Source organism: Schistocerca cancellata, chromosome 1 (assembly GCF_023864275.1).
Source record: "Schistocerca cancellata isolate TAMUIC-IGC-003103 chromosome 1, iqSchCanc2.1, whole genome shotgun sequence".
Lineage (NCBI taxonomy): Eukaryota > Metazoa > Arthropoda > Insecta > Orthoptera > Acrididae > Schistocerca > Schistocerca cancellata.
The window spans coordinates 886,135,132-886,158,728 of NC_064626.1; the positions used below are offsets into that span (position 1 = coordinate 886,135,132).

Sequence of the window (23,597 nt, forward strand, 5' to 3'; positions counted from 1 at the left end):
CAAGAGAGCTGGGAATGGATCTTTCCATAACATTTTTGCCCAGGACACTTAATAAAATTGAGAGAAATTATAGTACTACGAAAAGAGTATTATTTGCTGTTGTTTGGGCAGTATGACATTGCAGATCACATGCATTTGGTCGCAGATTTACAATATGCACTCATCATAACCTAGTAATGTGGATAGGAAATATTCCAAATCCTTCCTCGAGATAATTGAAGCTTAGATTGAAACTAGAAGAAAATGACTACAAAATTCTATATAAAAGCAGGAAGAGCAATCAGGTTGCTGAGCCACTATTGAGGATTTATGAAACTGAAGAGGTAACTGCATCACTGGAGACAAACGGGCTGTGTATCAAGAGAGCTGAGGACAAGGAAGCTAAGAGAGCTCTGGCAGCCAAATGTGATGCAAACACACCAGAAAGAGGACAGCAAAGACTGAGTCCTGAAGAAGTAAAAATGACTCTTAAGACAAGTACATGATGCACCTGTTGGATGTCATAAAGGGATTGGCAGAACCCTTGACAAGGTTTGAAAGAACCTCACCTCGGATCATATGAGAAGAGATATAAGAGGAAGGATGGTATGAGAAAAGATATAGAGGAATATATATAAGGACATGTGAAAGTTTCCAAAGAAACAAAATCAAGTGGGGGAGGAGGGTAAGATGCCGCTTGAATAAAAAGAACCCCAGAAAGTATTTTCCAGAAATGTACTATTGACATTATAGGTCCACTAGTTCAGACAGAAAATAGGCACAAATACATATTAACATTTTAAGATGCATTACGGGTATTAAAAATGATTCAGTAATTTTCAGATCTCTCTATTTTTCAAGTTTTTACATGTACAAATATGACCACTGCAAGAATATATGTTAAACTCACCAAGTTTGCATTTTCACTCTACAAATGTTCTCTGGATGCACTACACAGGTCCAAGTGGTAGCAATATTCGTTCCACACCTTATGTAGCAATATCCCATTAATGGTTGTCACATCAGCATATGTTCTATGATCTATTCCAATGTTCTTGGCAGTGGGGATACATAAACACAGTCCTTAATGTTACCTTTAAGGAAAAAGTCACTAAGTGTTAGGTCACATGACCTGGGGGGCCAAGGTAACAGAGGCACACCATTTTCACTACGCCCTATCCAATGATGTGGAAGTTCATTGTTTAGGTAGTGATGAATATGGATGCTCTGATGAACATGGATGCTCCAATTAAGAGGTGACCTGTCTTGTTGGAATCAGCACTAAGTTGTAGAAACAATCACAGCTGCAACATACAAAGGTGTGACGTACCCTTCACAGTCTCCTCACAGAGGAAGTGGCCCATAAGGATTCATCTGTGACACTGCATATGAAACATTAACCTTCGGCAAACTTCGTTCATGCTCCACAATTTCATGAGGATTTTCAATGCCCTGCTCTTATTCATTGCTGAATATCAGCTTGGAGGTGACATGTTCATCCTCAAGTACTTCCTGCATTGTCATGCAAAAGTGAAGGTGTTGGTCATATTCTTCGTTTTAATTGTTGCACAAGCTGCAGTTTGAAATGCAACTGGCATTGCAAAATGTTCCACACAGTTTGCTGCAGTTTTCCAAGTTATTGGCTTGCCTGGACAACTGATTTTTTTTTTTTTGGAACAGCATACAAAACTTTCCCTCAATCTCTCCATGGTTCCATCTGGCACTCTTGGTTGACCATACTATTCTGTTTATGGAGAAAAACAGTCAGTGTCCCCAAATTGTCGGTACCAACACCACAATGCTGTGTTTACATGACTCTTCTTTTCCATAAACCCTTCTGAATGTACGCTGCACCAATATAACAGATAAACATTTTGCATATTCCAACACACAAAAACTCTTTTTCTCAATTTGTCTCCATTTTGTCAGGGCACTGCACTTATAATGCCAACTGGTGGGCACAACACAAACTCGGTGATTCTACAGTTCTATTCATGCAACAATCATATCTGTACGTGTAATACTGTGAAAAATATAGAACTTTGAAAACAAATGTATCATTTGTATTAGCCCTGAACATGGTGGCCAAGGAAATAAGAGGCAAGATACCGATACAGTAGTAAGAGTACTAGCAGAAAAAATAATTTTGAAAACTGTGAATTCTCCTCAGCGACATGGGGAGCATTTTTGGCACCAACATGTATAAACAGGTATGCTAGATACTTTAAGTTAACAAGATTCAAACAATCTGCTATCATCACCACAATAATGGTGTGTTAGAACGAACTTTTTTTTTCCCACATAGTGCAACAGGATGTGACACCTAAGCTATTGTATGGCAGAAAGTGAAAAATGCCCAGGATATTGCAAAAATATCCCGCTGATACTTTAAGTTAACAAGATTCAAACAATCTGCTATCATCACCACAGTAATGGTGTGTTAGAACGAACTTTTTTTTCCCCACATAGTGCAACAGGATGTGACACCTAAGCTATTGTATGGCAGAAAGTGAAAAATGCCCAGGATATTGCAAAAATATCCCGTTGACTTAATTTACAATTAAGATGAGTACACACTAGAATGAAATAAATACCTCAGTATTAAAAGAGTTCAATGATCACTAAAAAAAGGGAACACTACGACCAAACTCAAATTCTGAAGGTATTCAAGATAGGAGACAAAGTCTTACTATATGATGAAAGTGAACAATGAGGTCACTTGGCGAAAGTAGGGAATCACTCCAGAGATCTGCTTCAAGAAGTCAGAACCACAGGATCTAACATAATAATAGTATAAAGAAGAACAAATTCCTGAAAACCAAGTAACATAACTGTTTTGAATTACAGATGATGCAGAGGTTCAGACTGGCAGTATGGCCATGCAGCTATGCAACAGCACATGGTTATCAATACATGCATAATTTTTAAGTGCAAAAGTTTACATACACACCAGGACTATACTGCAATAACCTGGGAAACACTACACTGAAGTGCCAAAGAAACTGGTATAGGTGCATGTATTCAGATACAGAGATATGTAAACAGGCAGAATATAGCACTGTGGCCAGCAGTGCCTATATAAGATAACAAGTGTCTGGTGCAGTTGTTAGATCGGTTACTGCTGCTACAATGGCAGATTATAAAGATTTAAGTGAGTTTGAATGTGGTGTTACAGTCAGTGCATAAACGATGGGACACAGCATCTCTGAGTTGGCAATGAAGTGGGGATTTTGCTATACGACCATTTCAAGAGTGTACTGTGACTATCAGGAATCCGGGAAAACATCAAATCTCCGACATTACTGCGGCCGGAAAAAGATCCTGCAAGAATGGGACCAATGAAAACTGAAGAGAATTGTTCAATGTGACAGAAATGCAATCCTTCCACAAGTTGCTGCAGATTTCAATGCTGGGCTATCAACAAGTGTCAGTGTGCGAACCATTCAATGAAACATCATCAATATGTGCTTTCGGAGCACGACACGAAGCTTTACACCTTGCCTGGGCCCGTCAACATTGACAATGGACTATTGATGACTAGAAACATGTTGCCTGGTCAGATGAGTCTCGTTTCAAATTGTATCGAGCGGATGGACGTGTACGGGTATGGAAACAACCTCATGAACCCATGGACCCTGCATGTCAGCAGTGGACTGTTCACACTGGTGGGGGCTCTGTAATGGTGAAGGGCACGTACAGTTGGGGTGATATGGGACCCCTGATATGTCTAGATACGACTCTCACAGGTGACAAGTACGTAAGCATCTTGTCTGATCACCTGCATCCATTCATGGCCATTGTGCATTCCAACGGACTTGGACTATTCCAGCAGGACAATGTGATACCCCACACATCCAGAATTGCTACAGAGTGGCTCGAGGAACACTTCTGCTGGACACCAAACTTCCCAGACATGAACTCTATTGAGCATATCTGGGATGCCTTGCAACATGCTATTCAGAAGAGCTCTCCCCCCTTCATACTCTTTTAAGGTTTTATGGACAGCCCTACAGGATTCATGATGTCAATTACCTCCAGCACTACTTCAGACATTAGTCAAGTCCATGCCACATCATGTTGGCTCATGGGGGTCCTGCACGACATTAGGCAGGAGTACCAGTTTCTTTGGTTCTTCACTGTACTACATACAGTATCATGCCGAAAATTATCAGCTACATAAATTTAAAAGAACTGAAAGGTAAATATGAAAAAATAGAACAATGATAACAAATAGTAGAAGATGTCTGTGAAAGAAGGCTATGGAAATTAAGCGTGAATTTATTAGAATGTCAAGTAATAGAATGGCACAAAACGAAGATAGAGAATGCTCAAAGTATAACCAGACAAATAACAAACCAGGAAAAATGAAGCAAACACGGAGTCTAAAACTTCGTGGGTGATTCAGTAAGATGCTGTTTGGTAGTTTGGATGAGGAAAAAGCCTCATACTTTAAAGCAAAAATAGACATGGTGGAAGAGAGCAAAGACAATTGTTATGGCTTAGGAAGGTGCAAGTTACTGTAGTTAAAGGCACTTTAACTGGTTTCAACCAAACCTTGTCCACAATAGACTCAAATGCAGAAATTATTACAAGTGGCAAGTAGAAGTTACATAAAAGTCTTAAGAGATACATTAATACCACTGAAAAAAGTTACAACATGTATCCATAATAATTATCATAAACAAGCAATTAATTCCGTTCATGATCATATTTATTGAGTTAGAAAGAGAATATGATAAGGTAATTAATGCTCTTGTAAATGAGCAGAAAGGAATTCTACAGCCTTACTTTATAAATCTACCTGGGAAGACATTAAAGGTAAGATGTTCCCAGCAGCACCAACAGAGAACAGCAGGTATCAGCTGTTACAAATACTGATTTAGATGTTTTTGTCTCATATATAGTTCCAGAGGAGGATATAATAGTAGTTGACAAGGTGAAAAGACGGTGGGCAAAATTGAGCAATGAGTATCTATTTAACATTAGAAAGAAACTGCAAGATTTGTAAACAGACTTTTGTACCCTTGATCATAAAGTTTGTGAGGTTAAGATGTTGCAGCCAGTGCAGAGACACCTACACATTATAACAGGAAAGTAGTTAAGCTTGGCAATATATGTGGACTACACTTAGGGGTTATGAATGGTCGGTTGTTGCCTGTCAGGAAAAAGGTCTGACTATTTTATGTAATAATGAAAATCCCACAGATAAAGGGCATGGCTGAACTGAAATTTTACGGGAGATGATACAGTTACGGTGCCAAAATACTAATTCAATCAAAAGAAGTCTAAGTGACTACATTGTACTTGCTCTCAAGACTGAGTACTCCAGTTGTACAATTACTATAGAAAAAGTGAATTTAACAGAACTGAAGTTAGATACGCCCATAGTTTATGTTATTAGGCATCTTGATGATATTTAGATAACTGGATATAAATTAGAAGATTGGAGAAAAAATTGGATTCACAAGGGAAAAATTTCTATTAAACAAACCTTGGATGCATGTACCAATAGTACAGTACTTCAGAAAACTGATAAGTGTTAATTCTAACAAGGCATTGTGTTTTGATACTGCTGCAGGAACTGTTACATGTCCATATCTAGAATAATTAGGGAGGACTGACGTTGAAAAATATGTACAACTACAATTGTGAATTGAGTTCATGAGCATGAGTTAGTATGATATCAAAGCTGTCATTCATTGAGAAGTGATACACCTATTCAAACAGAAAGAGGGCAAAATAAAAAATATGTTCTTTATTAAAGCCAACAAAAATATAAGGTAACTACATAAATATATTAATAAAACACAGGCACTGTATTCATGATAATATATGTATGTATAAAGAAAGTGGTTCAATTGAAATTGCTTATTGAAAGTAATGTTCGTTTGTTTTAATTTGTTATCTCTTTCAGTTTACTGCAATCATGTTAGTGATTAGAAGTGTCTTGTTCTATTTAGGGTAGAATAAGGGACAAAATTTACATTCACTCAAAAGTATCCAAATGTGTATGTGGGGTATAATTGCACCTCTAACATTTATAACAGCAAGCCTTAACTAAGGTAGGCCCGGTCAAGAACCAGCTATAGCAATGAAGCAAAATAAAAAATTTGGAAATAATACCCCCTACCAAGCCACATGGATCTGTAGAAGCAGAGAACTATGTGACAATGAGCAGAAACTTTTCAGAGAATGCTCTATAGGGCACGAGATGTTAAGGCAATGGGTATTTTCAACATTCCACGGCCTGACGAAGTGGGAGTCTGATGTCACTGAGTGTAGGATATAGCCCCCAGACATCTTGTCACGAAGTCTGGTATGGAGAGAGTGTATCTGCAGAAGTAAGACCATTATCTGTGCTGCCCACCTATGTTTTGACTGTGTATTAGAACTTTACTGACAACTGGTAACAGTTAGTTCCAAGCTGAACTTAAGATTGTCATCGGCAGACTGAAAGTATTATTTAGATGATTGTATTCAGACTTTGTTCACATCCTTAACGTAGTTGTGACTCAACTACATGGATCTAAATGTAGTAATTGTGTTATATATGACAATTGTTATATCAAACCTAGTTCTTCTCTTGCAGCACCGTCACAATCTTCTAAGTTTCCAATCGAGTCTGTACCATCTCAAAAATTCTAGCTTTGGTCTTATATCGTGTTGCTTCAGAAAGACACAAACTAGCCTTCAGCCAAAGCCTCTGTCAGAAAAGGAAACACACACATTCATTCACACAAGCAAGCACACCTCATGCACACATGATTGCTATCTCTGGCAACTGGGACTGAAATGCAACTGTCACGTAGAGTAGCAAGCAGGAATCTGAAGAGAGTGGGTAAGGGGGAGAGGGGGAGGATTAGCAAGATACAGGTGGTGGCAAAGAAAGAGCGCTGTGGGTTGTGAGGAGATTTGGGGGGGGGGGGATGTGGAGCAAGAAAGAGGAGCGGGGAAGGGGAAAAGATGGGTGTGTACCTTGGCAGAGGGTGGCACACAAAGAGGGCGGAACATGAAAATTGGGAGGAGATGATAAGACAGAGAAGGTGGAAACTGTTGGGTGGAGGGTGTGGGGATAGCAGGATACCGTAGTTGACGTCAGGATAGTGTTGTAAGGATAACTCTCATTTTCACAGCTCAGAAAAGCCAGAGGTGGAAGGGCGGATTCAGATGGGTTGAGTAGTGAAGCAGCCATTGAATCGAGTAGTGCAGCAGTCATTGAAATAATTGGAGTTGACCTTACACGTTCACTCCTGAAATTATACTGCCTCAACCTACCGTAACCCACTGTCCCCACACCTTCCACCCGACAGTTTCCACCCTCTCTGTCCTATCACCTCCTCCTTATTTACGTCTTCCACCCTCTGCCAATGTACCCACTTGTCTTTCCCCTTTCCTGTTCCTCTCTTTTTTCATTGCCCGTCCTTCAGTCCTCTCCCTAACCTTCCTGCCCCATAGCTTACCGACATTACACCTGTTGACAGTCCAGTCCCTGGATACTCCATCAAGCAGTACTCTTCTCTCTCCCCACCCATACTCTGCTATCCCTTCCCTTCCCCACTCACTCCAGATTGCACCTTCTTTTCTACGTGACAGTTGCATTTCAATAAAAGCTGCCAGATATAGTGATCATGTGTGCGTGAGGTATGCTTGCTTGAGTGAAGGCATTGGCCGAAAGCTCATGTGTCGGCGTATTTTCAGTGTGCCTATCTGCAACTCAGTGTGTCATCTTTAAGGTGAGTAGCAATCTATCTTTTCCTTATTTTTTTTAATATTCCAACCAGAAGTTTCCATTGTTTGATCATGTAGTTGCTGTTGTACGAATCCACCTCTGTTTTGCTGCAAATCTGAAACTGTTTGCAGGATGCAACCAGAGATAAGTGTCATGTTGGTTGGCTAATAGTAGAGCAAGGATGTGACTGCATGCTACATGTGTGTGTTAGTTCTCAGTATTTAGTAAAGAGAGATCTAACTTGGTAATCAGTTGCTGTTTGAATGGGATATGATATGTACAATCTTACAGTGTGTTGTGGCATTGAAATTCCCAATAAAATAGGGCCAGAACAATTGCTTCACTAGGCTAATTATGTCCCTATCTGGTGAAAAGCAGATGTTGTACACGGAAGTAGAAATCTAAATGACAAAAAAAAAAAAGGGATGTACTTATTCACTCTCCTTCCAGGAATCTCAGTATGACAAACAAATGAAAGTTATAGTCAGGAATCTACTTACCTAAAGTCTGGAAAGGTTCAAGATGGAAGACAGTTCACACATACATAGAGAGTAATGCTTTGCCTTTGCAGAACATAGACAGACTGGTGGGTACAAGAGGATGGCACATACATCATTCTTAGAGAAATAAAATATTTCAGTCACAAGGACTTGAAGCATACATGTTGCAGCTATATATCACAACCCCGACTTTATCATAAAAGGCGACCCTTCAAGAGAGAGGTGACTGCACTAATATATGCTTAACCATATTCCCTTTAAAGAGCCTGCTGCATACAAATTGTAGCATCACAATCTAATAATGTAATTGCAGAGCGGCCATTTATTTGTATACAAAGTGTAATGCATCTTTTTATCCACAGGAACGACGTGTAAATCACAACTGAATTCAAAGATCAATCATAATTCTATTTGTTTGTTGACAGCCATGTATTATGGTTTTCAAGACACTCTGCCCTTTTCTCTTTTTTGGTTATTCACATCCTATTATACTAAACTAACAACATATCAACATGAACATCACGAATCATGTGACATACAAACACAATCCCTGTTGTAACCAGTTTCCAAAAACTGAACTATTGTCAATTTCAAAACAGAACTTCTCCCATTTTATTGATTTTATTAAAGTAGCAAACAATTTTTATAAACAAAACAACAGATAAATATTTGTACTAACACTGCAGTTACACACATGCATATTACTCCAGTATTCATGTAGATTGAGGCAATGTACAGCACATACAGGTATGTGATAACATATGGAAGTCTGCACATATCCCTTGGTAGCACAATCTTGGTACAAAGTGAATCTACTGAACTGCTCTGTAAGTAGTTTAACAAGTCATATCTGACTTTTTCAATGCTTATATATAAATACAGCTTTGTTTAAAATGGTACATACATTTTAAAATGGATAAAATTTTATTCCAGCTACTTTGTGAGCAATGTTTCATGGAATGATTATCAACTTTTTAAGTAGTATAAAGTAATGAAGCACATGGAAAACAAAGTCTGCAAGGAAAATGGTACTTTCAAATATGCAACAATTCATTTATTTCATCTGACAAAACCCCACAACAATTAATCCTCAAAATACTGATATTTATGGCAAACAATAACTTCATAAAATGCACAACACACATAAAAATTACTATATAACATGAAAAATATGTTTCATTGGCAGAACTGCCAAATTAAAAAAAGCGTAATATAAAAAAATTAACAACAAAACAGCTCATTGAATTTAAGCGTCTTCATTGCACCGGTCATTAAAAATCAGGTCAGGCCTTTGAAAATATGTTCCACACGTAAGCAGGGTCAAGAGGAAAACTTATGTAATTCATTATTTGAAATAGAGAGGCGAAACATTCCCACAAAAAGTCACTGATATAGTAACTGTTCATCTCCAAACTGATTCATGCATCTTCACACAAATTTTGCACATTCTGAACAGACACCACCCAAAAACTTTAGTGACACTGTCTTCAATAATAAAAATGAGACAACATTATGTTTTAACATTTCCCATTCATCAATGAAAAATATTTGTTACAATCATATGTACAACACACAACAGCTGATGCAGCAATACATTATAGTTGTTCATAAAATGTTCTTTATCACATCACCAACCACCACATTTTTAACAAACATAGGGAATATCATTTTATTTCAGCGCGGCAACCTGCATTATTAGTCTACAAGAGACAGAAGTAAAAGTGCATGGCCAGTATATTAAATAATTTTCAGTTTTAAACAAATTTGAAATTATTCAGCAAGCTAACCTATGCTTATGAATATTGTGTTCCTCCCTTTTCAACTACATTAGTGGAGTATATCAACCTTACAATAATTCTGAAACAGTGCAAATAATAATGTAAAATGTGTTAAATGACACTAAAAGTCACCATACCTATTGGTTCACTGTTCGTATCATCCACAAACGCAGTTCAATAAAATGATATATTACAAGGAGTCATAGTGATCATAAAGACCATACTGTACAGGCCTTGCTTGCTCATTACACACCACGATAACATGATCGGTCCATGTGATACTTTTGAAATTTTCAGCTAGAAATTGGAGAAATTTATCAAAACATTTTTACAACTTCTACACATTAAACAGAAAATGCATGATTCTTTCAAATACTGACATGGCTGATTAAACTGTAAAAACTGAATTAGCATGTTCAGATGGCATCAAAGGGTGAGGTAAAATTAAACTCTTACATTGTTCTGCATAAGTATATAACTTTCTATCCTTCAAACTGATGCAAAATGAAAGTGATTCTGTACCCAGTTGACTACACCAATTACGGTCAATTATTATTTGGCATATTTATTTCAAAATAATAATGTTAGAAGTCATCATCTCAATTAATTATGACTAGTAGGATTCACTTGGCCCACACTTTGTTATTTTACTAGATTCCTCAGCTTTAAGATCACGAGGTGTGAGAGTTAAAGACAGTTAACATTCTTTTTGTATATGAGAAAGCAGAAAAATAATGCACATGTATGCTTTGGTATATGTTAAATAAACATGTGAATAAGCATGATGATTGTCCAATAGTACCAGAGTGAACCAGGACATAGTCCCGTGAGAGCCCTTGTACATTTACTTTCAGAATAACCCAAACTGAATAACAATTCTGGGTGCCTGTCTTTTCACACGCACACACTGCAATTGTGATACAGCCTGCTAATACGATAGCAAATATCTGAATGTTTTCAAAGATGTTTTGTGTTTCTGCACTGACATAGTGTAGTTCACTTTTAAACTTGTGAAAGTTTGTACTCAAAGGTAGGTAATGTACTTAGTAACTTTATCGGTAACTAATGCCCCTTATAGATTTCTAGTGCATGTTTCACACTATTTGTGAAATGTTTCAAATCAACTCTATTACTGCAAACATTCTTAAAATTAAATGTGGTGTGTTAGGTAAGATAACAACAACAATTGAATATTAGGGCTGAAAATAAAAAAAGGGGGGGGGGAGAAGGTTGGTCAACACGGGCAAAGCAGTTTAAGTATGTAGAAAAATAAGTATCAAAGAAGCAATTGCAAATGTCCAACACACAAATTAAAGGGAATTTATTGTGTATCATGAAATATAGCCAGAAATAGCTGTGTTCCACTAAACTGCATGAGAAAATGAAGTGTAACTTATTTACTGGTGATGGAACATTAATGGCAGAGAGAGAGCATGGCAAGCAAATTTAAAACTGAAACAACATAAAATGATTTGTGTAGGGAAATGGTGAAGTAATTGCAACATAACATTAAAACACATAGACAAAATGAGATGAACAACACACCAGAAGCCCAACAGACATAGCTCATCATGAAAGAGCATAAATACATAAAGGAGGATTACAAATTAAGTCTGAAATTTAATCATTAAGTGCAGTATGAGTTAAAGAAATGGAGACAATGCAGGAGAAGAATTCTCAGACAGACACTGGATTCTTATTTTTAGTACGCTGTGTGTATGAAAAACAAGCATTAAAGAATATTATGCTAACGGCGAATGATATCAAGCAGGTTTGGGAATCAATGTATTTATCATCGGCCCATAAAGGAGGATTACAAATTAAGTCTGAAATTTAATCATCAAGTGTTCCATCACCCATTCCTTTTATTTAATTTAATCCCTTTTGGATAAAGCAACACTCTTTGAGGATAAAGTGCACTGAGATAGCAAAAATATTGTGGTGTGTTACTGTCTTGTTCTAAGAACATAAGATTTGTCATTCTTGGAGAGATGTCTGCCTAAAATGTATATAATTAACAAAGTAATAGTTTTCAGTGGCACAAAAGTACAGTTTACAGTTAACAATATGAAGAGTTTGTATTCTGTTGCCATTGAGGCATGAACTGTTCATGAAATGCTGTGTTCTCTTATCATATCTAAACTAAACTATAGCCATTTAGCTGGAAATGGCTCCACCCTATCAACATTTATTATGGAAAAAAGACCAACAAACTGTCAATCAATCCTGAAATTTCTAGCACCACTAACCATGAATTACTTTTGTAATTCATAATACAAAATCTAAAAGTTTAACTGGATTACCCGTTACATTCATAATAGAGTCATCCAGACACATAAACAGAGTTCAATGAGGAACATACATATTGTTCTAATATTTCATTGGAACTGAAATAATCACTTGTAAAAGATTTATAAAGACTGCTCACCTGCTAAAGTTAAGATTACCTGGCATTGACATAAATGGACAGTTTCCTAGAAGAAAAGGTAAATGGAACAGAAATTTCTCTCTGTGTCATGGAGCAAAAGACAGCAGATGGAAAATAGTCAAATTACAAATGTGTGTTCTTCTTTCATTTTTTTTCTTCAAAAGTCCACCCTGACTTACTCTGGTGTCAATAGACACTTTAGACTTCATAAAACTGAAATTATGTTTCAGAATTATTTTACAAATACAATAAAAGTTCGGAACACAGCATAAATCACTGTACTTCCCCCCAACCCTCAAAATGAACACACAATCCCATCTTATACACACAAAAAAAGATAAAGAAAGAGTGAAAGTGTGTGTGTGTGTGTGTTGTGTGTGTGTGTGTGTGTGTGTGTGTGTGTGAGAGAGAGAGAGAGAGAGAGAGAGAGAGAGAGAGAGAGAGAGAGAGAGAGAGACTGCACATAAATTCTGAATGTAAACATGTAAACAAAAATTAACAGAGTATACTGAGTTTCAGTTCTTGACAGAGATAAGCACATGGTTAGAATCTGCCTTTTTGTGATTGTTCCACATACCAAACACACAATATTCATGAGGCGTAGCCTGGATGCATCCTGTGGTAATTCTTGTAATAATGATGCAATTGATAAGTCTTCTGTTGTGGCCAAATTGATACAATAATACGTAAATTTATCAGTTAAACCCACATTATATCAATACACATTCAGAATTGCCAAATCAATGGTTGGAATATGTGGATCCCTTCTTTCTATTGATATACGGCAATGAGGAAATTTTAGGTTATCAAACTGCAGTGACAATTTGAACCAGCCTGCTAATTCTTCACTGATCTGAATGCTAGGCAGCACAGAATTAGTCTCCCGATGAAAACTTGTAGAGACACACACAAATCCATGCAGTGCATATCTATAATACTGCTGTCGTTTTTGATGCTTTAGTGATAGTCTCTACACAATGCAGTCTCTCACAATACTGAACATTTGCAGGTGCACTACATACTTTTCATAAAGTAATACAAAGTGCTGAGCTCTCTGTAGCATCTGGACGTGCACCATAGCATTAAGAATCCAACGGTGACCTCTGGCAAAGCGGGCAGCGGTCGATAGCAGAGGGTGGCGGGCGCAACCACGCGTCACTATCCCGCCACTCTCGCTGTCGACGGTTCGCTGCCCGCCCAGGCCATCACAGCTTACACAGACAGAAAAGAAGAGGGATGAATGCACCAATGGCCACAAAAACAGGGAGCATAACAGAAGTCTCATCTACTGAGTAAGGGTCTGGAGTGCGTGGGCCACTAGGCCTACGATTCTTTGATGCTCGTCGTTCCTCTGTTTCTTCCTGGTAGTCATCCGAGTCGGGCTCATTTGGGAGTGGTGCCAGTTTTGGAACATCTGTAAGAATATCACATGTAGTGAGAAAAAAAAGCACATTTACAAAAAATTGCTGATAGACTATATTCATTGTATTTTGGGATAATTAACTTAACACTCTTATAATAATAACAACAGTAATAATAATAATAATAATAATTAAAAAAAGAAGAAAAGAAAATGCATGAAGTACTAGTCAAAAAATTGAAGCATTTTTGTACCAAGCATACCACTCAAGGCAGAACCATATTTCCTTATTATACAAGGTGATTCAAAAAGAATACCACAACTTTAGGAATTTAAAACTCTGCAACGACAAAAGGCAGAGCTAAGCACTATCTGCCGGCGAATTAAGGGAGCTATAAAGTTTCATTTAGTTGTACATTTGTTCGCTTGAGGCGCTGTTGACTAGGCGTCAGTGTCAGTTGATGCTAAGATGGCGACCGCTCAACAGAAAGCTTTTTGTGTTATTGAGTACGACAGAAGTGAATCGACGACAGTTGTTCAGCGTGCATTTCGAACGAAGTATGGTGTTAAACCTCCTGATAGGTGGTGTATTAAACGTTGGTATAAACAGTTTACAGAGAATGGGTGTTTGTGCAAAGGGAAAAGTTCTGGACGGCCGAGAACGAGTGATGAAAATGTAGCACGCATCCAGCAAGCATTTGTTCGCAGCCCAGGAAAATCGACTCGCAGAGCTAGCAGAGAGCTGCAAATTCCACAATCAACTGTATGGAGAGTCCTACGAAAAAGGTTAGTTATGAAACCTTATCGTCTGAAATTGGTTCAAGCAGCCCGTGACAGAGCACTTCATCACTGGCCTCCAAGAAGCCCTGATCTTACCCCCTGCGATTTTTTCTTATGGGGGTATGTTAAGGATATGGTGTTTCGGCCACCTCTCCCAGCTACCATTGATGATTTGAAACGAGAAATAACAGCAGCTATCCAAACTGTTACGCCTGATATGCTACAGAGAGTGTGGAACGAGTTGGAGTATCGGGTTGGTATTGCTGAACTTGTTTTTGAGTGAAAAAAAAAAAAACCTTTTTAAATACTCTTTGTAATGATGTATAACAGAAGGTTATATTATGTTTCTTTCATTAAATACACATTTTTAAAGTTGTGGTATTCTTTTTGAATCACCCTGTATATTAGGAAGCAAACATAGGCAAGGAAAGAGCTTCTACCACAAAATGATTATACAGAGAAATGATTTTGGCTGTGAATATTAAATAAAGTAAATACCAGCAAATGATCTGAGACTGTTGACCATGTATTATGGACAAACTACATCTGTATCTATATACATACTCTGCAAAGCACTGTTAAGTGCATGGTGGCAGAGAGCATCAGATGTTAAGACTTTCTTCCTGTTCCAACCATATACACACAGAGCAGGAAGAAAGCCTCTGTGCATACTGTAATTAGTCTTACTCTCTTTATGGTCTCTCCATGGGTGATAGGTAAGGAGACTGTAGAATATCTCTAGATTTTTCACTTAATTCTGATTCTTGAAAGTTTATACTAGGATAGGTTTGCTTATAAATGCAACAATGTGCTCAAGTTTCTGCTGTTATGTACAGGGACCTCAAATGCATGTACAACAAATAGAATGTTATTATTGCAATACAATGTTATCAAATTAAGCAATCAATCTTCATCCATAAAAAACAGTTTTTGTAACAGACTTCGGCCTAATAAAAAAGGTTTTACAATCAGAATAAAACAAATTACACTCATCTGAAACGCATGCCTTCTTTATGCATGACCCAGTACTTCCAAATATCAAATTGAACAATTTAATGCATTACTTACTTTCTAATTTTCCTTTTACTACACAAATTGCGTTTATTTTAGGGTTGTCTCGATATCCCTGAAACAACGAATTTCCAAAATGTATTGTGGAGTCAGTGCTGACATTTTGTTGGACATAAATACACAACAATGCTTGTAGAGGTATTTGCACAATAAAATTTCAAATTTTAATCTTGTCTATAAAAAAAGGAAACAATAGTTACACATTTACCTTGATAAATTCGACTCTTATCTTCCCTCCACGTATATCAGACTCTTCTTCATTATAGTAAAGTTTCCCTTTTACAACACTGAATGGTATGTATTCATCATGAGCAACTCCTCTTCCAACTCTATCAAAAATATCTAAGTCTGGAACTATTGTGAGATCCCCATTTAGAACAACATCGAACACCTGAAAGAATGAACATTTTAATATTAAATAAAAATTATACAATACTCCTTTTTTTACATTATTAAGAAAGAGACTTAATCACAAAAGTACAGCTGTCATGTAACCTTAAAAATTCTTGTGAGAAAGATACATGTAAAAAAAGGTAGGACAGGAAAATGCATGTTTTTTTAAATGGACAGCCTTTGGGCATTGGAGCATAACCTGTTTGCAGTGGAGCAGTTAAATAAAGTAAATTCATAACGGCTCTACATTCTGTCAATAGACAATATTTCAGTGATACTCGAAGTATGTATGTAGTGCGTATAAACTAAAATGGGTGTTTATCAAAATCATGTTTCTTCTTCTTCAACTTTTATGCTTGGAAGCCACTATGTAGTTGACATTTTACTGAAGGCGAAGAGTGAAATCAAATGTGAACTTTTGACTAATTATCCTAGCCTTCTAATTTTAAGACAATGCTTGCAGGGAGATGGTTGATGTGGTGAAGACTAATAATGTGGTGTCATACATTACTGACACCATGCCAGGCATTCTACATCCAGAGCTTGGCAGTAACACATGTGACTAGCCTGCCAATCTACAGCCAGGTCATAGACCCTTGACTGTATGCTTGAACAACACCATCACCGAGCCTGTTTAAGACGATGCTGCACCAACACCAGCCAGTCCAATTGTGGAATTCACTTGGAGTTGTTGCAGCGTAACTAGTTTGTCTGTCTGTTATGGTGACAATTACATAATACAGGCTTTCATTGTTGGTACTTACATCCGGGCTACTGAATGAAAATAATTGATCGTCATTCTATGTTGCAATATTGACATCCAAACTTTGTGTAATTTAACACCTTCCTCTTTTCTGTTAAAATTATTATTGTGTTTATAAATCTCAATAGCTTCTCTATGCAGAGGAATTGGATGCAATCCTGGTACGTCTCAACAGTATCAATCGGAAAATACGATTTACTATGGAGACAGAGAATTACAACACGCTCAATTTCTTGGATGTGTCTGTTATTAAATGAAGGGACAGGACATTGGGCTATAAAGTATATAGAAAAGCCATGCATACTGACCGTTACCTACATATAGATTCTAACCACCACCCCAACCCAAAACAGGGGTTGATTAAAACCGTGGTAGATGGGGCACAGAAAATTTGTGAACTGACTTACTTAAAAGATGAGCTTGAACATCTATGGTTGACATTCGAGAAGAATGGTTATTCTAACAAGGAGAGAGATAGAGCACTTTGCCCTAGGGAGAGAATCAGGACCGATGAGGAACCATGGCCGCCCCTTCTGTTCATCAGTATGATTACAGATCACACTGGGAAAGTGTTGAGCAAGTAAAGTGTGGAAACTACCTTCAGAGCAACCAGGATGATACAAGAATGTTAAAGATCAGCAAAAGATATACAAGATCCTTTGGCTACACCGGGTGTATATAAAATTTCTTGTAGTTGTGGACTGGTTTTTATTGATATCATAAAAAAAAGTGTTAACACCCATCTCGTTGAACACAAGAGGAATTGCCACCTAGGACATACGGATCATCGGCCATAGTGGTACCAAAAGGGTGATCACGAAATAAAATTCACTGAGAGGAGTGTCATATCGAAAAAATCACATTATCACAAGCATATATATAAAGAGTCTATTGAGATTTATAAAACACCATAATAATTTTAACAGAAAAGTGGGAGGTGTTAAATTAGACAAAATTTAGATGTCTCCTGCAGGTGGAGAAGAAACATTAGGAGAAAATTTTATACAACGATCATGGCCTAACAGCCCAGAAGTTTTAAGTGATGTTATTGTGATTGTTTATGATGAATGTGCCTGTGTAACAGACTGGCGTGGAATACTGTTTGGACTTGCAGAAGAAAGATAAGTAAACAACATTACCTACCTATTCTCATTATTTTGCTCTCTGTCTCAGCAACTATCTATTCCTCGGCATCCACTGCTGGGCCAACCCAAGAACTGCTGATGAAACTGTACCCACAGATGGCCTGTACTTGCATGTGCTTTTTTTTCCTTTTCTTTTCTGTGTCTCTAATTAATTTTTTTTCCCCAGTGACCATGAATACTTTCCATTACAATTTTTGTGTGTATTCATCATGGCAAGTCCTCCACAAGAACTGAACATACCTTGCTCAGTTTCAGGTACAGTAGATGCAAAATTTGATGGAATGCTCATGACCCAACACTAAAATGCCCTCCTGCAGCACAGTCTCAGCCAGCAGTGCCTGTTTCAGTACCGAACACAACTAAGTGTACAGGCTTGGCAGCAAACTTTTCCCCACCATCCGCCCTGAAATGTTTCTTATGAAGAATTACCGTATTTACTCAAATCTAAGCAGCACTTTTTTCCAGTTTTTGTAATAAAAAAACCACCTGCGGCTTAGAATCGAGTGCAAAGTAAGCGGAAGTTCTGAAAAATGTTGGTAGGTGCCGCCACAACTAACTTCTGCCGTCGAATACATGTAGCGCTACACAGGCAAGCTTTGCAGGCACAAAGATAAATACTGGCGCCAAAACCTCTGCGTCAGTAAATACATTTAAAAAAGAGGTGGAAGACGAGCTTTTTGCTCCTACCCGAGTCTCGACCACTGCAATTTCATACATTATCCAACGAAGTAAATACAAATTCCGTATTGTTCATCTCCGAATGTAGCAGCATTTCAATGTACTACGAAAATCCGACTGGCAAGACTGTTTAGGATGTTTGTCAATATGGCCAACTCTACGTTCTGAATTTTTTCCTACCTGTGAGAAGAGATGGTTGCTAATAGGAACGTTTATGAATTGTGAATCACATGCAGTATTCTCTTCACCATAAGAATAATACGAATATAAACATTTTGCCACGTATTCTTTCATGGTTGCTGCTATCTCATTTAAATCCTGTCTGCCTAATAAACTACGAAACTAGAGTGAGACAACAGCAGACGCGGAAGAATATACATATCATGTCATGTTTATATTTGTATTATTCTTATGCCTAATAGTGATACAGTCAAAAATGAAGCACGGCAATTGAATAGATTTTTAAATCTAGGATGGCTCTAATTTCTGTGCAGAATATAATGTGCTAAAGAGGCGTCTGCAAAGATTTCCAAACAGAGAAAAATTTTCTCTAAATTCTCGTCCAGAACATCTTCTATCATAGGCAGTCTGTTATTTGGTTCTTTTTGATCATTAGCAAAGAAAGCAGCAGTGTAAGTAACAACAAATAGCAGTCTCTTGCCATTGTTTTGCTAATGAGAGGATTCCTCTCTCTTTCTTTTTTTTTTTTTTTTGTTTTTTTTTTTTTTTTTAAATTGTAAGCGGCGGTAGCGTGCACAAAAACAGGCCATCCCGAGAGCGGCAACAGGCCGTAAACACTCATTATCAGAATGCGACAAACAATGTATGACACAGTACAATAATGCATTTTCAGCTTAGAATGACGTAAACACCTTTAACAAAGAGAACGGCACTTATCAGATCAAAGCAAAATAAACAATCTATTCAAACGAGACGAAACACGTGGAAAAGGAAGGGTACCCGTATAAATAAGAATGGAGTGCCTGACACATAGCAATGGCTACCTGGTAAAGCTTAACTACTAAGCTTACGACTCGAACCAAACTACTATATAGCTCTATTGTCATTCATTCGACCTAAATTGTGTCTCATATTACAATGGACCAACTTTGTTTCGATTTGGAGGTGCGGCATCCCTTGAATTTCGAGTCTCAAATTTCAGGTGCGGCTTAGATTCGACAAATTCTTTTTTCCTTGATTTTGAGTCTCATTTTTCAGGTGCAGCTTAGATTCGAGTAAATACGGTAATTGCTGTGCCACAGAAATAGTTGGATGAACAGATTAATGTGACAGCTGCACATTACAAATTCTTTTGTTTGTGGAGGAAACCTAACGACACTCATACACAGTAGGTAGCAGACTTACAGGGACTTACATGCAATTATAAATTTAAGTGAAAGTGTGGAAGTATATATATATATAAAAAGAAAGATGATGAGACTTACCAAACAAAAGCGCTGGCAGGTCGATAGACACACAAACAAACACAAACATACACACAAAAATCAAGCTTTCGCAACAAACTGTTGCCTCATCAGGAAAGAGGGAAGGAGAGGGAAAGACGAAAGGATGTGGGTTTTAAGGGAGAGGGTAAGGAGTCATTCCAGTCCCGGGAGCGGAAAGACTTACCTTATGGGGAAAAAAGGACGGGTATACACTCGCACACACACACATATCCATCCACACATATACAGACACAAGCAGACATATTTAAAGACAAAGAGTTTGGGCAGAGATGTCAGTCGAGGCAGAAGTGCTTGTGTCTGTATATGTGTGGATGGATATGTGTGTGTGTGTGCGAGTGTATACCCGTCCTTTTTTCCCCATAAGGTAAGTCTTTCCGCTCCCGGGACTGGAATGACTCCTTACCCTCTCCCTTAAAACCCACATCCTTTCGTCTTTCCCTCTCCTTCCCTCTTTCCTGATGAGGCAACAGTTTGTTGCGAAAGCTTGATTTTTGTGTGTATGTTTGTGTTTGTTTGTGTGTCTATCGACCTGCCAGCGCTTTTGTTTGGTAAGTCTCATCATCTTTCTTTTTAAATATATTTTTCCCACGTGGAATGTTTCTCTCTCTCTCTCTCTCTCTCTCTCTCTCTATATATATATATATATATAAAACAGTTTCTCAAGTATTTTGATCCTAATTTGCAGCAGGTTTTTGAATTAACCATGGCACACAAAGTCTCGGCCAGGGCAGCAACATAAACAGATTTAAGTGTGCTAGGCTGCAGTCTAGCAGTGTTAAATCTTGCCCTCGGGGTTTCCCACTGCACAAGTGCTCTTGTTGTGATGCTAAGTGTTACCACCGTGGTAAACACAGCCATGTTCAAGCTGTCTGTCTGCAAAAATGCAAGTCGAACATACATGTTCTCCAAAGTGTCAGCCAATGAAAGTCAATGTGATTTTTTAAAAAGTTAAGCAGTGATTTAACACTGAAAAGTGTAAATCAAGTGTAAAATTGAAGAAGTCACACACTTCGTCCAGCATCAGGCAAATACATTGTTTGTCACTCTGCAGATTGCCAGTCGCAAAATATGCAGGCATTCGAATACTGGTGCGTCACTGACTTTGTTGAACAGAAGCATTTACGATCTGTTAGACTAGCCTAAGCTATGTAAGTCGTAGGCAACTCTTTCTGGTTATGGCGGATATGACATTCCTACGTTAGGTACTTGCATTCTATCTGCCACTTTTAGTAGCATTACCATGATTTTCATTCACGGTTTTGTACTCATTGATTGAATATACTTTTTTGCATAGATTCTTTTGATTCATTTGCTTTGAACATACAAGACAACGTTCTCTCTGTGAATTCTTTTGTGCCTACAGACGAGGTAGGTGAACTGTGTGATGAATTTAGTGAGACACAAGAGACCAAGGAAAAGCCACTAATTTTGAGGCTCACACTGTCATGAAATATAATGCGCAACCACAGTTTTGCTGAGCACATTCTGTCCCTCTTGCTATCAGATATTGGGTGGCACAGGAACTCTTTATCTTGTCAGGGCAATTGTATATTTCCACTGTGGCAGCCAGTCAGTGGGGATTGCCTTCAGTGATGATATAAAAACCTTCACGTAGGTTATACTTATGTGTGATATTTCAAGGCTACAGTAAATCCACATCCTGAGTATCTCTCGGAAAAACTAATGCAAATCATGTCTTTTCCAACACTGATCTTCATTACGCTTATTTGCAACTTCCTTTGGATGAGTCGCAACGAGTTTTTGTGAACAACACCCACCTAGGTTTATTCATGATTTCAAGATTGTTCTTCAGTAGGGTGTCCCCATCTGCAATTTTTCAATATTATTTGTCATAGCTGATTGTTACAGTTTGTTATTGTTGAAACTATTTGGACGACATTGTCAATTCACCTCTTACAGGATTGACATTGTGCTCTCACACAGAGTTGGATCACTGGCTACACCAACTATCTTCACATTCAAACTCCTCAAGAAGGCACAGTGCAACTACTGGAAGATTGAGAAGGTAGCTCCTGCTATCGTATATGCGGTGATGAAATTCCACAAATACATATATGGCACACAATTTTACTTGGTGACAGATCACAAGCCTCTGACTTCATTGTTCAGCCATTAGAAGCCAGTACCTCAACGTACCGTGCAAAAGTTGCAGCGCTGGTCTCTGCTCCTCTCAAATTACCAGTATGCAACTGTGTACAGGACAACAGTGAAGCATTCAAATTCAGACACTCTCTCTCACCTACCAATTGGCACTGACTTTGTGCTCAACACAAACAAAGATTCAAGTTTCCACACTGTTGTTCAGGACAATGAAACACTTGATGATTTTCCCACTGACCACTGATGAATTGCTTAAGCAATGGCTGCAGGCCCCAATCTCAAGATACTGTTGCAGAATCCATGTACTGATTGGTTACATTAAATTAAGCAAATTAGTGATACAGATGTAAGCCATTATTTTGATCTTCGACACATCGGTCCAGCAGGCTGTTACCTTATTACACACAGAAAATGATCAACCACAAGTGGTTGTGTCATATTTGCTTTTTGCTTCAGGACATTCTTTGTCTTCTCCATCAAAGACACTGAGGTATAGTTGCACTAAGTAGCACACACGACACCATTGCACATGGGTCGGCATGGGCACTCATGTTAAAACAACTGTCTTCACGATGTCCAGTGTCTTCGAAACACCAGGCTTATTCCACCACAGAAATTGTTGACTGCCCCAAGCCCAGCTCCCCTTGGTAGTGTCTGCAATTGACTTTGTGAGTCCGTACTGGAATTCTTGTTGGTTTATTGTGGTATATGCCTTTAGCAAGTCTCTATTTGTGGTGACCAGGCATCCACCATAACACCTAGTACTATCATGACTGATTTTGATTGTTTGCGCTGAAGGTATGCCAGAAGTGTTGCTTTCGAATAACAGAGGCCAGTTCACATCAGCAGAACTTCAGCAGTTCTGTGATACCAACAGCATCAAGAATGTGAAGAAAGCACTGTTCCATCCTCAATCCAATGGTGAAGCATAACATTTCGTCCAAACAGTCAAGCAACACATGAACACGTTACGCATGTCCTATATGTGGGGGCAAGCATTATTGCTCTTCCTCTCATCTGGGGACACTGCTTCAGCTGCTGCATCCTCCTCAGTGGTTGGCCAATCATCTGCAGCACTCTAAGTTTAATGTTAATGATGTCAGAATTTTCAGAGTTTTTGGTGGACACAGGCACTGGAAATGATGCATTATCAAGGTCTTCGGCCACTCTTTAAATGTCTTACAGGGTCCCAGTGAGATGCAAAAGCTTGTGGGAGCTGCATGATCCTGCTGCGGGTTTTTCATTTGCAGATTCAGTATCCAGGAGGACCCCACAGCTTCAGCCGCCTTCACCTCCCTTGTGTGCCACACTGTTGGACAGGGAGCCAAAGGCTGTTGATGCATTGCTATCACTGTTACCACAGTGTCAGCAGTCCCAGTCACAAGAAGTGGGCTTCACTCTGCACT

At 38.3% G+C, this 23,597-nt stretch overlaps 1 protein-coding gene across 1 annotated transcript in view; it reads right to left on the reverse strand.

The window, feature by feature from the left end:
- Positions 1-9,528: 9,528 nt before the first annotated feature.
- The window catches only part of LOC126190659 (malectin-A), a 45,418-nt gene continuing 31,349 nt past the window's right edge, over positions 9,529-23,597 (reverse strand). Inside the window, exons 2-4 of the mRNA XM_049931093.1 lie at positions 15,834-16,016; positions 15,623-15,680; positions 9,529-13,828 (exon numbers count right to left, since the gene is read on the reverse strand). Of these exons, the coding sequence (XP_049787050.1) occupies positions 13,620-13,828; positions 15,623-15,680; positions 15,834-16,016 (450 nt within the window). The 3' untranslated portion in view covers positions 9,529-13,619. The remainder of the gene's footprint in view (positions 13,829-15,622; positions 15,681-15,833; positions 16,017-23,597) is intronic.